At 34.4% G+C, this 13127-nt stretch overlaps 1 protein-coding gene and 1 pseudogene across 1 annotated transcript; both read left to right on the top strand.

Annotated features, from left to right (window-relative positions):
* Positions 1 to 2896, top strand: part of LOC141834443 (putative phospholipid-transporting ATPase 4) — a 17570-nt pseudogene extending 14674 nt beyond the window's left edge.
* Positions 2897 to 2978: 82 nt separating this feature from the next.
* LOC141835235 (putative phospholipid-transporting ATPase 4) lies at positions 2979 to 10817 on the top strand. The gene is made up of 11 exons (XM_074722663.1): positions 2979 to 3224; positions 3618 to 5586; positions 5673 to 5783; positions 5945 to 6221; positions 6302 to 6390; positions 6722 to 6818; positions 8912 to 9121; positions 9219 to 9344; positions 9435 to 9533; positions 9644 to 9835; positions 9920 to 10817. The coding sequence occupies exons 2-11, from the start codon at positions 3773 to 3775 to the stop codon at positions 10592 to 10594; spliced, it is 3690 nt and encodes a 1229-aa protein (XP_074578764.1). The 5' UTR covers positions 2979 to 3224; positions 3618 to 3772; the 3' UTR covers positions 10595 to 10817.
* Positions 10818 to 13127: the final 2310 nt, after the last annotated feature.

Here is a 13127-nt window from a genome sequence, read left to right as displayed (position 1 = left end):
AAAATAATTAAATAAAAAATTTAAAGTATATAATAATAATATTTTAATTTAAGCACCTACCAATAAATCTATATTTTATAAATTTTATCTAAAATATATGATAATTATATTTGATAGATAAAAATATTTAAATTTAAGAATTTAATTGTCTAAATTATATTTTAAAATTTTAATTCAGTCAACCCGGTCAACTCGAACCTACTCGAATTCAAACTCAAAATTTTTTGGATCAATTTTAGATCCAATGGAATTTGATTCAAACCCTAAAACTCATAGCGGAAACCGTTTATTTTTATAAAATACACGGTCAAACTGTGTATAATAAATCTAATATAATTTAATTTTTCTTTGAGATCCGTATTGATCGAAGCTTACTATACTTGATTGGTTGAATTAATATAATTTCAAATGGATGAATTAATAAAAAAAATCTGATCAATCTAACAAATCTGATTTGATTTAATAAAATAATCAATTAAAAAAAAATAAAATATATAATAATAATATTTTAATTTAAACACCTAATAATGAATATTATTTAAATTATATAATAATTATATTTTTATATTTAAAAATTTAATTATCTAAATCATACTCTAAAATTTTAATTCAGGTTAACTCGAGTCAATTCGAATTCAACTTAATTCGAAATTGAAAATTTTTTTCAACTCAATTTCGAATCAAATCTAATTCGAACCCTAAAATCCCCAATCTCACTTTGATATTTTTAGATAAATTCGTATCGGATTTATTTTTAACACTCCTAATGAAAATAATATATTGTAAAATGTAAAAAAAACAACTGTTATAATAAATCTCATATGTACAATAATAGTAAATTTATTTGATTGGTTGAATTAATAAAATTTCAAATGGATGAATTATTAATCTCATGGGCCCCGATGAGCAACAACTACGTGGGCCATGGCATATTTAATGACAGACACGTTGCCTCTAACTTTATGGAAGTCATGTCATGCGCCAAAAACATTTTTTTTCAATAAAAAATGTGTTTATTTATTTATTTAAAGAAAAAAATTTTGAACCGTAGTCTGAATATATTCAGCACGTTCTTATCACAAACCCACCTTGTTGGTTATATTTTAAAATAAGTTTAAAGTCAAATATAAATATTTAAATAAAACAAGGAAGTGATTTATATTATTAGAAACTAAATAATGACATGGAAATACCTTGTGTTGACAGACAAGAAGCACATTAAAAAGAGAATTTAATTTTTCCGCTATTTATGAAAACCAAATTAATTGAAAAGGAAAATAATTTATAAATTAATAGTCTTCAAAAAGACAAAAACCTAGAAATGACAAATTGAAATATTTTAGTGTGTAAATAAAATGATTACTTGGTGTGTACATATGCAACACATAGGACATTAAGCTTTTTCTAAAATAAAATATAACAACTTTATGTTTGATAAATAATTATTTTTTAGAATATAAAACTATGAAAGATGATACAAATTATTCAAAACAATAAAATTTTAGCATTTAAATTAAACACATATTACATTCCTCGACAATGAAGTTAATTTTAGTTTTAATGTTAAGTAAACTTTTCAAACGTTAAAATAATTAAAAACGTAATTAATGTTTTTAATTATTTTGGGAGAAAAAAAGAAATTGACGAAGAAGACAGCCATCATTGCAAGCACATAAATGCTTGCCGATTGGGTTTTTCAATCAAATCCTTGTCATTAAATGGAGCCACCAACAAATGAAAACGAAATATTAATCTCCCATTATACCAATAATTTTTAAAAATTCAAATGAAGCCCCTGAATTATGATGCAATTGTAAACAATGATGATATGGTTAGTCCCTAGTGGTCGATGGGAAACTTTCGAATTGGATAAGATAGTCAAAAATATTGATATTTTTTATTAGAATGCAAATGAATCAAATCGAGCTGGAAAATATATATACAATATATATACGATATTCAAATTTAAAGTTTAAAAATATCAATAATTTTGACTCAAGTTTGATTCCAAATATGATTTGAACTCGAGTTTATTTTAAATTATTCAAATTTTAATTCAAACAGAATCAAACTTTAATTCAAAATACCTTAAATTATTCGAGTTCGATTCGAATTATTTGAGTTTGAATAATATAATAGAAAATAATAAATATATAATAAATTTAAATAAAAGTTCGTCAACGATTCGTGAATAATCAAACACAATATTATAGATTCGAATTCCAATTTAGTTCAAAAAATTATCGAATATGTTCAAATTTAACTCGAGTCGGTTCGATTCGTTTGCAATTTCAAATGATAAATCAAAGTATTATTCAAATTGATTTGAAAAGCTTGTGAGCCGGCTCAATTCATTTGCACCGTCAGTTCTGCAAATATGCAATGTGGGCACCTTGCTTGTGTAGTTGTGTAAAAGATTAAAAATGGATTGCGCTAGTAAATATTTAAAATCTAGATGGTATTTTGAAAAGGTAAAAAAATATATTTCAAACACCTAAGGTGCTAAATGAAACTTTCCTTTTATTCTTGAATCCAGCTAACCACGCGGACAATGGGTTGGTCTTTCATGGGGTGCAGGTAACGGGCTCCGTATAATCATCCAATAAAAATCCAGGTAAACAAGGAAAGTGCAGCGTCCTTACAAGCCTGTACGGGATCTATTTGTGATCATTGCCGCGCCTGCAGAGGCGAACGCCTGCAAGGGTACTTCCTCGCCAGATACGGTGCAAGGCCGGTCGTATCGTCGCGCGTGGCACTTAGTGAATCCCGCCGCGCGGGTCCCGTTTTGGCTTCATTCAAACTTGGCCTTTTGCATAACCGACTCGAGACATACAGTTCGTTCATTGGGCGCGAGCAGTGGGTCCGGGCTAAATTACCGAGTACAAATGCCGGGTGAAATTAAGCCGTGCGAAAAGGGCATGCGCCATAGCTAAACAGCTCAGTTATTGTTAAACTCATTCTAATTCGGGTGGTTTAAAATTTATATTACATACGAGCATTTTGATGGCCGAAGACTAACTCGGTTGACGTGAGTTCCCTTGAAGAGAGACGAGAGGGAGAGATCAAAATCCCGTCTGTTTGTTGCTTCGATCTCCGTTCCTCTTCAATCCAACTCAATCGGTAGATCGCACAGGAAGGGGAGATCCGCGCCGGTGTCGACCTCCGAGAGCAATTGGGCAGTCACTCAATGTTGGGTGTTCGAAGAACCTTGATTACGATTTTGGGTAATGTTTATTTATGTGCTGAATCTCCGATCTATTTTTCTAGTATCTTTGATTGCTTACTATCTCGTAGACTTCACTCAGTTCGAAATTCTGGGTTTTTTTCTTCCGTTTTTTCCTTCTTTCGTGTTGTTTTAGATTTAATCGTGGAGATTTGGGATGAAGCATACCAGATTCGGGTTGTTTGTGTGACTTGGAGATCCAATATTTGTGTGTGTGTTTTTTTTAGTTTTTCGGTTCGAACTGCACAAAAAAATTGATTTTGTTCTGAGTCTGGTAAACTAGCATTAAATGCTACTGGCTGCAATGACGAAACCTAATCTTTTTCATTTGTTTTTAATCTGTACAAGAGCGTTGAGCTGCTTTTAATTCGCTTGTTTTTGATAAAAATTTCAGATAGTTGCAGAAATTTTGTCCGCCCAAACTTCTGTAAACTTCTTTGATTGATGTGTCGGCCATGTTGTTATTTGCGAATAGAGAGAAAAACTCCCTAGTTTGGTGAGGAAAGGCTTTTTTTTTTTTTAGTCTGAGCTGAAATCAACCCACTAGCAATGGCGAGGCAAGGGAGGAGAAGGGACGGGCTCCGATGGAGCAAGCTCTACAGCTTTGCCTGCGTCCGTCCCGCCGTGTTAGATGATGAGCAACCTTCCTCCTTCGTTGGACCCGGTTACTCCCGCATTGTCCACTGCAACCAGCCGCAGCTCCACCGTAAGAAGCCCCTCAACTACTCCAGCAATTATATCACCACCACGAAATACAATATCATCACTTTCCTTCCAAAAGCGCTCTTTGAGCAATTCCGCCGCGTAGCCAATCTCTATTTTCTCCTGGCTGCAGTTCTGTCCCTTACCCCTGTTTCCCCTTTCACTCCGGTGAGCATGATTGCGCCTCTGGCGTTTGTTGTTGGGTTGAGTATGGCAAAAGAGGCACTGGAAGATTGGCGGAGATTTATGCAAGATATGAAAGTAAATAGCCGAAAGGTCAGCGTCCACAAGGCAGAGGGACAGTTCAGTTACAAACAATGGCAGAACATTCGCGTTGGGGATGTCGTGAAGGTTGAGAAGGACCAATTTTTTCCAGCTGACTTGCTTCTACTATCCTCAAGCTACGAAGACGGGATTTGTTATGTTGAGACAATGAATTTGGACGGTGAGACAAATTTGAAGGTCAAAAGGTCTTTGGAAGTAACTCTGGCTTTGGATGATGATGAGACTTTCAGAGATTTTACAGCTATCATAAGGTGTGAAGACCCAAATCCTAGTCTATATACTTTCGTAGGTAATATTGAGTTTGAGCAACAGCTCCATTCGCTTGAGCCAAATCAGATTCTGCTCAGAGATTCCAATCTTAGGAACACTGCTTACGTCTATGGGGTGGCTATCTTTACTGGTCATGATAGTAAAGTTATGCAGAATTCCACTAAATCACCTTCTAAGAGGAGCAGAATCGAGAAGAAAATGGATCAAATCATATACTTTCTCTTTACTGTTCTTGTACTCATTTCAGTGATTAGTTCAATAGGGTTTGCTGTGATCACCAAATATAAGATGCCAGATTGGTGGTACTTGCAGCCAGATAAGGGAACGAGCTTGTATGATCCTAAAAGGGCAGAGTTATCTGGTCTATTCCATCTGATCACTGCTCTTATTCTCTATGGATATCTGATACCTATTTCTCTGTATGTTTCTATAGAAGTTGTCAAGGTCTTACAAGCTACATTCATTAATGGAGATGTTCTCATGTACGATGAGGACACAGGAAATCATGCACAAGCGCGAACTTCAAACTTAAATGAGGAGCTTGGGCAAGTTGATACAGTTTTATCTGATAAAACGGGTACTTTAACATGCAACCAGATGAATTTTTTAAAATGTTCCATTGCTGGAATTTCATATGGTGTACTTTCTAGTGAAGTGGAAATTGCTGCCGCCAAGCAGATGGAATCAGAAGCTACTGGTACTCCTCAGCAGCAAAGTGGCGCTCATGATATTTGGACAGATGAAGCATGCGTTCATGGGTCACCAGCAACTGATTTGATACATGGGAAAAAGTTCACCATTGATAATCGAAGAAAGCCTCCCATTAAAGGTTTTGGTTTTGAAGATGAGAGGTTAATGCATGGAAATTGGGCAAAGGAGCCCACAGCTGATACCATTCTTCTGTTCTTCAGGATCCTTGCTTCGTGTCACACTGCAATTCCTGAACCAAATGAGGAAACTGGTGGGTTCACTTATGAAGCTGAATCTCCAGATGAAGCAGCATTTCTTGTTGCAGCTAGGGAATTTGGCTTTGAATTTTGTAAGAGAACACAATCTAGTGTGTTCATTAGGGAGAAATATTCTCCTTCTAAGGACTCTGTGGAGAGGTAACAACTTGTTTTGCATGTTGTAATCACTAGATTGTCATTTTCATTTGAAATTCTTGGCAACTTGATGGTTTGTTCTACCATAGGGAGTTGAAGATTCTCAATCTGTTGGAATTCAACAGCAAAAGGAAGAGAATGTCTGTAATTGTGCGTGATGAGATTGGGAAAATTTTCCTTTTCTGCAAAGGTGCTGATAGGTATGTCTTAACTTTCATTTTGTGGAATCTAAATTTTTGTCAGCAGATATATCTGTTTGTGCCAATTAAGTGTTTAATCAGATCAGAAATTACTGATATATGGTGAATGCAAATTAAACTGAAATTCATATTTGATTTATGATATTATTTCTCTTGCACAGCATCATTTTTGATAGACTGGCTAAAAATGGAAGATTGTTTGAGAGTGAAACAAGCAAACATTTAACTGAATATGGAGAAGCAGGGTTGCGAACGTTAGCACTAGCATATAGAGTGCTAGATCAATCCGAATATTCTGCTTGGAATGCGGAATTCCTAAAAGCGAAAACTACTATTGGATCTGATAGAGAAGCTCTAGTTGAGCGAATCTCTGATTTAATGGAAAGGGACTTGATTCTTGTTGGTGCAACTGCTGTGGAAGATAAATTACAGAAAGGGGTAAGCTTTTAAAGGATTCTCTATGACTAGTAGTTCTTTCTTCTTTACTTCATCTAACAATGCCCCTGCTTCCTGTACAGGTTCCTCAATGTATAGACAAATTAGCCCAGGCTGGTATCAAGATCTGGGTGCTTACGGGTGACAAGATTGAAACTGCAATTAACATAGGGTACGAATCTGTGGCCTCCCTAATCATTCACATAGTTTTATTGAGGAAAGGGAAAGGCAAATGGCCTGCCCATCTCTCTCTCTCTCTCTATGGGAGCAAACAGTCAGTTGGTGAAGCCAAAATTTGAACTCAAGACCTTGGCAACAAATGCCAAGGTCTTTAGCAACTTGGTAGCAAGCACCTTCTAGTCGTTCACATAGCCATCTTCTAAGTCTTGTATGTTAACAATTTCAGATAGCTGACCACAAGTCATAATTGATGGGATAAAGTCTTTTGTATTGATAAGGAAATTCTTTTTTTTTTTTTTTTAATACCATTCTTTTGTTTTCAGATTTGCTTGCAGTTTGCTTAGGCAAGGGATGAAACAAATTTGCTTATCGACTGTAAACAGTGACATGAATGACATGCTGGTACAGGATGCTAACAAGGTAAATGGTTGTCATTTTCATTCCATTTTTATCCACTTGTATTCAATTACCACCAGGGATCAAATTGCAAGTGCTAGAGGCCTAATCATAAATACCGTGTAACAGAGTTTATAAGTGTAATTTTACATTAATGAAACATAGGATGAGAGTACTGTTATGAGCATCAAATCGTAATAATTTCCCTATTATTTGTAACATGGTGTCAGAGCTCCCTCCACGATACTACCTCCTCCAATGCTGATCTTCCATGAACTGGTAACATTCTTTTGACTCATGTTATTCGTGACCTTAAACCCTAGAATGCATTTGTGTGCAACATCCTTGCAACTGTAGAAGCCCTCTTGAGCATTTGCGCAGATAAAAGGTCTTTGACTTGCTTTTGCAACAACATCTTCAGCTTCTCCGACCAAAATCACAAATATGGCCTCTTGTATGAGCAACATAACAAACATCTTCCCATGCTGAGAATCCTTGTGCAGGACAAACTCTCATTGCTCTCCCTTCCTCATATGTGCATTGGACCACACCTATCTCCTTTTTGTCTTCACCTCTAGGCCCTGGGTCTCTGATACATGGACTCTTCGTCTATTCCCTTTACACGAATTCAAATACTGACATTCAGTAATCGACACTCGAAGTGGAAATTTATTCCTATTGAGCATGTGAGATTTTTTTAGAAATAGTCGATGCTACAATCTACATCTGTGTTGAATACTCAAGTTTGATTAAAGGGTCTTTGGTAGTCTTTACTCTTGCAGACTAAGTGACCATCATTTTAGGATTTTGACTCTAAGGTTGCTCTTAATTTTCCCCGATTCAGAAGAGTCAATAGAGATCTTCATATTCTCTTTTACATCCTATAGTTTCTTATGATCTCAATACGTTTGGTGAAGAAAGGTATCTATTGGCTTAGATTTGGTGTTTCCTAGTTGTAACTATCTTAGAAAGTGCTTCTCAAAAGCTTGCAATAACTCTTTCAAGAAGCCTATTGAGATTAATATACATAATTCCCAATGTTTGCTAGCCCAAATATAGGCAGAATAATGGTCATGACTTTATTAAGTGCAACAACGATAGTCCCCACTGGGCACCAACCACTCAATTTTTTTTTAGCAAAAAAGGAGCCGCCCACCTTTTTGTTTAGGATAGTCACAGAGAGCTCTACAAAATTTGAGTTGACAGTTGGGATCGTGGGATATAATTGAGTAGTATTTCATTGACCTATGATCTATGTAATCGCAATTCAAACTTGACCCATTCATTTAATCTATGAGTTAAATATTGTATAATCCGCACATGACCTGTTTATAAATAGGATGATCAATTATTGAACCATATCTAAGACCTGTTAATTAAAATGGTTAGACAGACATGTGACATGACCTGTATAATTATATAAGTGAAATGATAACTCATTTAACAAGCTCAAATGAACAAAATACAAACAACGCACTATTTTTTTTTTAATTATACAAAAACTTTGGATATAATCCATATAATTATATTAGATGATATTATAGTATGTATTTAACTTATTTATTAGATTATATATATGTATAACTTATGTAAATTACTCTAAATAACCAATTACATATATAAATTTATAAATCAGTCACAAACAAGTTGAGCCATTTATTTGCAGATCATAAATAGGACCTGAACTTGTGTAGTAAATATCTGAACCTACAATCTGGTCTTGTCAACTTTTTTCACCCTTATACAAAATGTCAATTTTTTGTGAAGCTGATGACTGAGTTAGGACATGCTTCTAAAGAGATGTAAAATTGTAAAATGATAACCAAATTTCTATGCAAATAACCTCTAGTCAGCGGATTTGCTTATTGAATCAGACTTAGATTAGTTATATGTGCAAGTTGAGCTTTCATAATATTTTTTAGTGAGTTTGAGGCAGAGTCTTAGAATCAACTTGCAAATACTAGGCCTAATTAATACAGGGTTTAAAAGTATAGTTTATATTGTTAAATAATAAACATAGATTGAGGGGACTATCATGAACAGCTAGTTTTCCTGTTATTTTAACTGTTACATCTATTTTGGTTCATGAAAAAAATTGATCTCTGGTGATTGATCAGGCAGCCAAAGAGAACCTTCTGATGCAAATAACTAATGCCTCTCAAATGATCATGCTGGAGAAGGACCCATATGAAGCATTTGCTTTGATAATTGATGGGAAAACACTGACATATGCATTAGAGGATGATATGAAGAATAATTTCCTGAACCTAGCAGTCAATTGTGCATCTGTCATATGCTGCCGTGTCTCACCTAGGCAGAAAGCACTGGTATCTCTTGCCATCTATTGCTCATTCAGTGATTTTCATGTGCAAAATTTGCAATGCAAGTTTTATATTAAGAGAAACTGTTTTTCTCTTGCTTTAGGTAACAAGGTTAGTAAAAGAAGGTACAGGAAAAGTTACTTTAGCCATAGGTGATGGTGCAAATGATGTGGGCATGATTCAAGAAGCTGATATTGGTGTTGGTATCAGTGGTGTGGAAGGGATGCAGGTTGGTATTATTACATGATAGGCACTCGTTTAAAGTTCAGTAGTTATGGACTTGCTAGTTTGATTACATGATTGCGTTGACTTTTCACAGGCGGTCATGGCTAGTGATTTCTCCATTTCTCAGTTTAGATTCCTAGAAAGACTTCTTGTTGTCCATGGGCATTGGTGCTACAAGAGGATAGCACTCATGGTGAGAGCAAATGACAACAACTAATTTTGCAGTACTTTTGCACTTAATACTTTCAGGTACCTATTTTCCTGTAGAAAAGTACTGATTCAGAATTTCCTTTTTTGTTTCAGATTTGTTATTTCTTCTATAAAAACATAGCATTTGGGCTCACAATATTCTACTTTGAGGCATACACTGGCTTTTCTGGGCAATCAGTATACGACAACTGGTATATGCTCCTGTTCAATGTCGTTCTAACATCATTGCCAGTCATAACATTAGGCGCCTTTGAGCAAGATGTTTCTTCGGATGTATGTTTACAGGTATTCCAGTAAGCTTGTTTGCTCCAACTACAATTATTTTCCCTCAATATTTTCACCAACTACACCAGTGAACTTGTTTTGCAGTTCCCAGCATTGTACCAACAAGGACCAAAGAACCTATTTTTCGATTGGTATAGAATTATCGGCTGGATGTTCAACGGCCTCTACACATCCATTGCCATATACTTCCTCAACATCGGGATGCTATACCGTCAGGCATTCCGTGCCGGAGGGCAGACGGCAGATATGGCTGTTGTCGGAACCACAATGTTCACCTGCATCATTTGGGTAGTCAATGTGCAAATTGCCCTTATTATGAGCCACTTCACATGGATCCAGCATCTCTTTGTTTGGGGCAGTGTTGCCACATGGTACCTATTCTTGGTTGCATATGGAGCCTCGTCGCCGACAATCTCCCAGAACTCCTACCAGATACTCTCGGAAGCTATCGGACCAGCACCCATGTTTTGGATAGCAACTGTTATAGTCACTTGTGCCTGCAACATTCCCTATTTGGTACACATCTCCTTCCAGAGGATGTTCAACCCATTGGATCACCATGTGATTCAGGAAATCAAATATTACAAGAAGGATGTGGCCGACCAGCGCATGTGGAAAAGAGAGAAGAACAAGGCTCGTCAAAAGACTAAGATTGGGTTTACTGCTAGGGTAGATGCCAAGATCAGGCAGCTCAGAGGGAGATTAAACAAGAGAGTCCTATCCACGACGCCCAAAACTGCACAAGAACAGATCATTTGAGGCCGTATATACATACATACAGACATACATTTTTATGTTCCTTTCTTACTATAGTTAAGGTTTCCAAATTCCAATTATTCAATTTTGATAGCTAATCGATTCTTCTTCTCGGGTTTGCGAAGTGCTTCCCATTGTATAAATTGTGGAATATGGATAGTTTTCTGTACCAAGCTTCATGGAAATAGTTGTTTTATACGTAAAGCAAATCCATTATCATTGATGTTGCTACTTTTTACAGGAACAGTCAACTAAATTGTCTTGTTCAATCATGCCATGTGATAATTGGATAGGCTTGAATAGATTTCATGCGTCATTATTGATTTGAAACTATTTTGAGCTTGTTTGCTTTGTAGATTCCATAATTATAAACCTCTTTTGACTGTAAAACATTTTTTTATTGGAGAAATAATAAATAATGTTTAAGGAGATGATCTACTCATCTGTATGACTTTATAAAAGTGTCAGAGCTTTCTTCGCATGGAGATCAAGATTGGTCCCCGTGCACCAGAGAGAACAAAATATTTTATAATTTTGGTAAAGAAGTGGTGAAAATTTAAAACAGACCGTTGGCGCAATCAAAGGAAACTATATTTACCTTGATGGTCGATGGGAAATTTTCGAGACGAAACCCCCAAAATAAACTGAGATTTATCTTTTTTTTAAGCAGACCGTTAGAAACTATAAATGGAAAAGAGACAAAAAAATAAAGAGTTTATTGCGAACGAGGAGTTTAAAGCAGACCGTATTAGAAGTTTTATGATGTTATGATTGATTTATATTAAATATTATAAATATATATGGGGAGAGATTTTCTCACATATATAGGATGGATCTTTAATAGTGTAAATTTAGGATCCCCAAATCCTCCTTTTCCTACTTTTCAAGAATTGATACTTTTATATAAGGAAGTCATTATCCTGAATAGATAGAGAGATGTAGAATCCATCTATTTTCATTCGTTCTCTTCGTTCTTTCTCTCTATCATGCTCGACGACTCTTTAGTGATAGCATTTGGGCACTCACTTGGTTCACCACGAATAAGTAATGTTTGATTGTGTATGTGAGTGTGTCATGGTATACTAAGAAATAGACATCCAATTAACATGGTTTTGAATCATAGTTGGAGGAGATGAATCTTTTTTTTTTTAAAGTGTGTTAGATTTTGACGTCTCAACTTCCCATTTAGCGAGCTCGACACTTGGTATTTGACGAGCTCGATGCTCAATGAGTTCAGAACTTAGCACTTGACAAGGTAAGCACAACTCAGACACTTGGCCACCTCGATACTTAACAACTCAACTTGATCATACAAGACAATTCAGACATCTCCTTTTTTAGTTCATCTTTTTATCTTTTTCAAGTTAGACTAAATCAGTATATTTAATTATTTTAATTATGTAATTTTATTACCTCCCTTAAAATATCTCTAAAAAAATAAACAAAACAAAACAAAAGTTCATGGAAAAGATATTACGCAACAAATATAGGAGATACCTGTTTTGGAATATTAAAAATACAATGAAAGCTAATCTAAAAAGAACTCATAAACTAACTTGTAAATATTAAATTAATTATAAAATAATAACATATACATTTGAAAAATTCTCAAAAAATTTATGAAATAAAAAAACAATAATCCCTAGATTTATTTCATTTTTTGATCATGAGCAATCCTCTCGATAATATAACTTGTTAAAATCAAGATCCTCATCTAGGATTTAGTATTTCATTAAAATCGAATCGAATCGAATTAATTAAAATCGAACTGAATTGAATTTTTTCGAACTAATCGAAAAATTAAACGATAAAATATCGATTAATTCGATCAAAATTAATTTTTTAAAATATTATGAAAGATTTATCAATTAGTTAAGGATTTATAAATTTACTTAAATTTATAAATTTTTTATTATTTTAATTAATTCAATTTATTCGATTTGATCGAATAAGAAATTTTAAAATCGAAATCGAACTAAATTAATAGATTTTTTAAAAAAAATCAAAATCCTAAAATAACTAAACTAATTTTTTAAATTCAATTAATTCAATCGATTTATTCGATTTAATTAAATTTTTATTCACCCGGACCGATTTAATTAAATTTTTGTTCACCCGGACCCTCGTCGCACCGAGAATTCTCGCGAACATCAATCACATGACAACAAACAAAAGACAACCCACTCTTACCTGTCCCACTCGTTTACTATTTGACCTAAATTATTAATGGAGTATCGTGAAGCTCCTCTTGTGAAAAATGACATCCAATCTAATTAAAGATTCTGAAAAGCGATTTACATGTGATTCTATATTTTTTTTTTTGTAAAGATCATTTTGAAAGCTATATTTTCTTGTCTTGTTTCATATGTCCATGTTTCGCTCCACTAATTAATTTCAATGATAGATATCTTTATTCTACCCATTTTTAACATATTCATTTATAATGGAATTCAAACTTTATTCGCTTGAGCATTTTACTATCATCCGAATTACTTAATTGGTCAATGATAAAACAGTAAATGATGGATTAAAAGAA

This window comes from Curcuma longa, chromosome 9 (assembly GCF_044706935.1).
Source record: "Curcuma longa cultivar G26 ecotype Majalengka, Jawa Barat chromosome 9, ITB_CL_G26_1.1, whole genome shotgun sequence".
Taxonomy (NCBI): domain Eukaryota; kingdom Viridiplantae; phylum Streptophyta; class Magnoliopsida; order Zingiberales; family Zingiberaceae; genus Curcuma; species Curcuma longa.
This window is presented reverse-complemented; position numbering and strand designations above follow the sequence as displayed.

Bases quoted from the DNA above. Each gene is read 5' to 3' on its own strand.
- LOC141835235 (XM_074722663.1), top strand. From the start codon at position 3,773: ATGGCGAGGCAAGGGAGGAGAAGGGACGGGCTCCGATGGAGCAAGCTC. The intron at 6,391-6,721 runs GTACGAATCTGT...TTTTGTTTTCAG, and splicing joins GAAACTGCAATTAACATAGG to ATTTGCTTGCAGTTTGCTTA. The intron at 9,534-9,643 runs GTGAGAGCAAAT...TTTTTGTTTCAG, and splicing joins ACAAGAGGATAGCACTCATG to ATTTGTTATTTCTTCTATAA.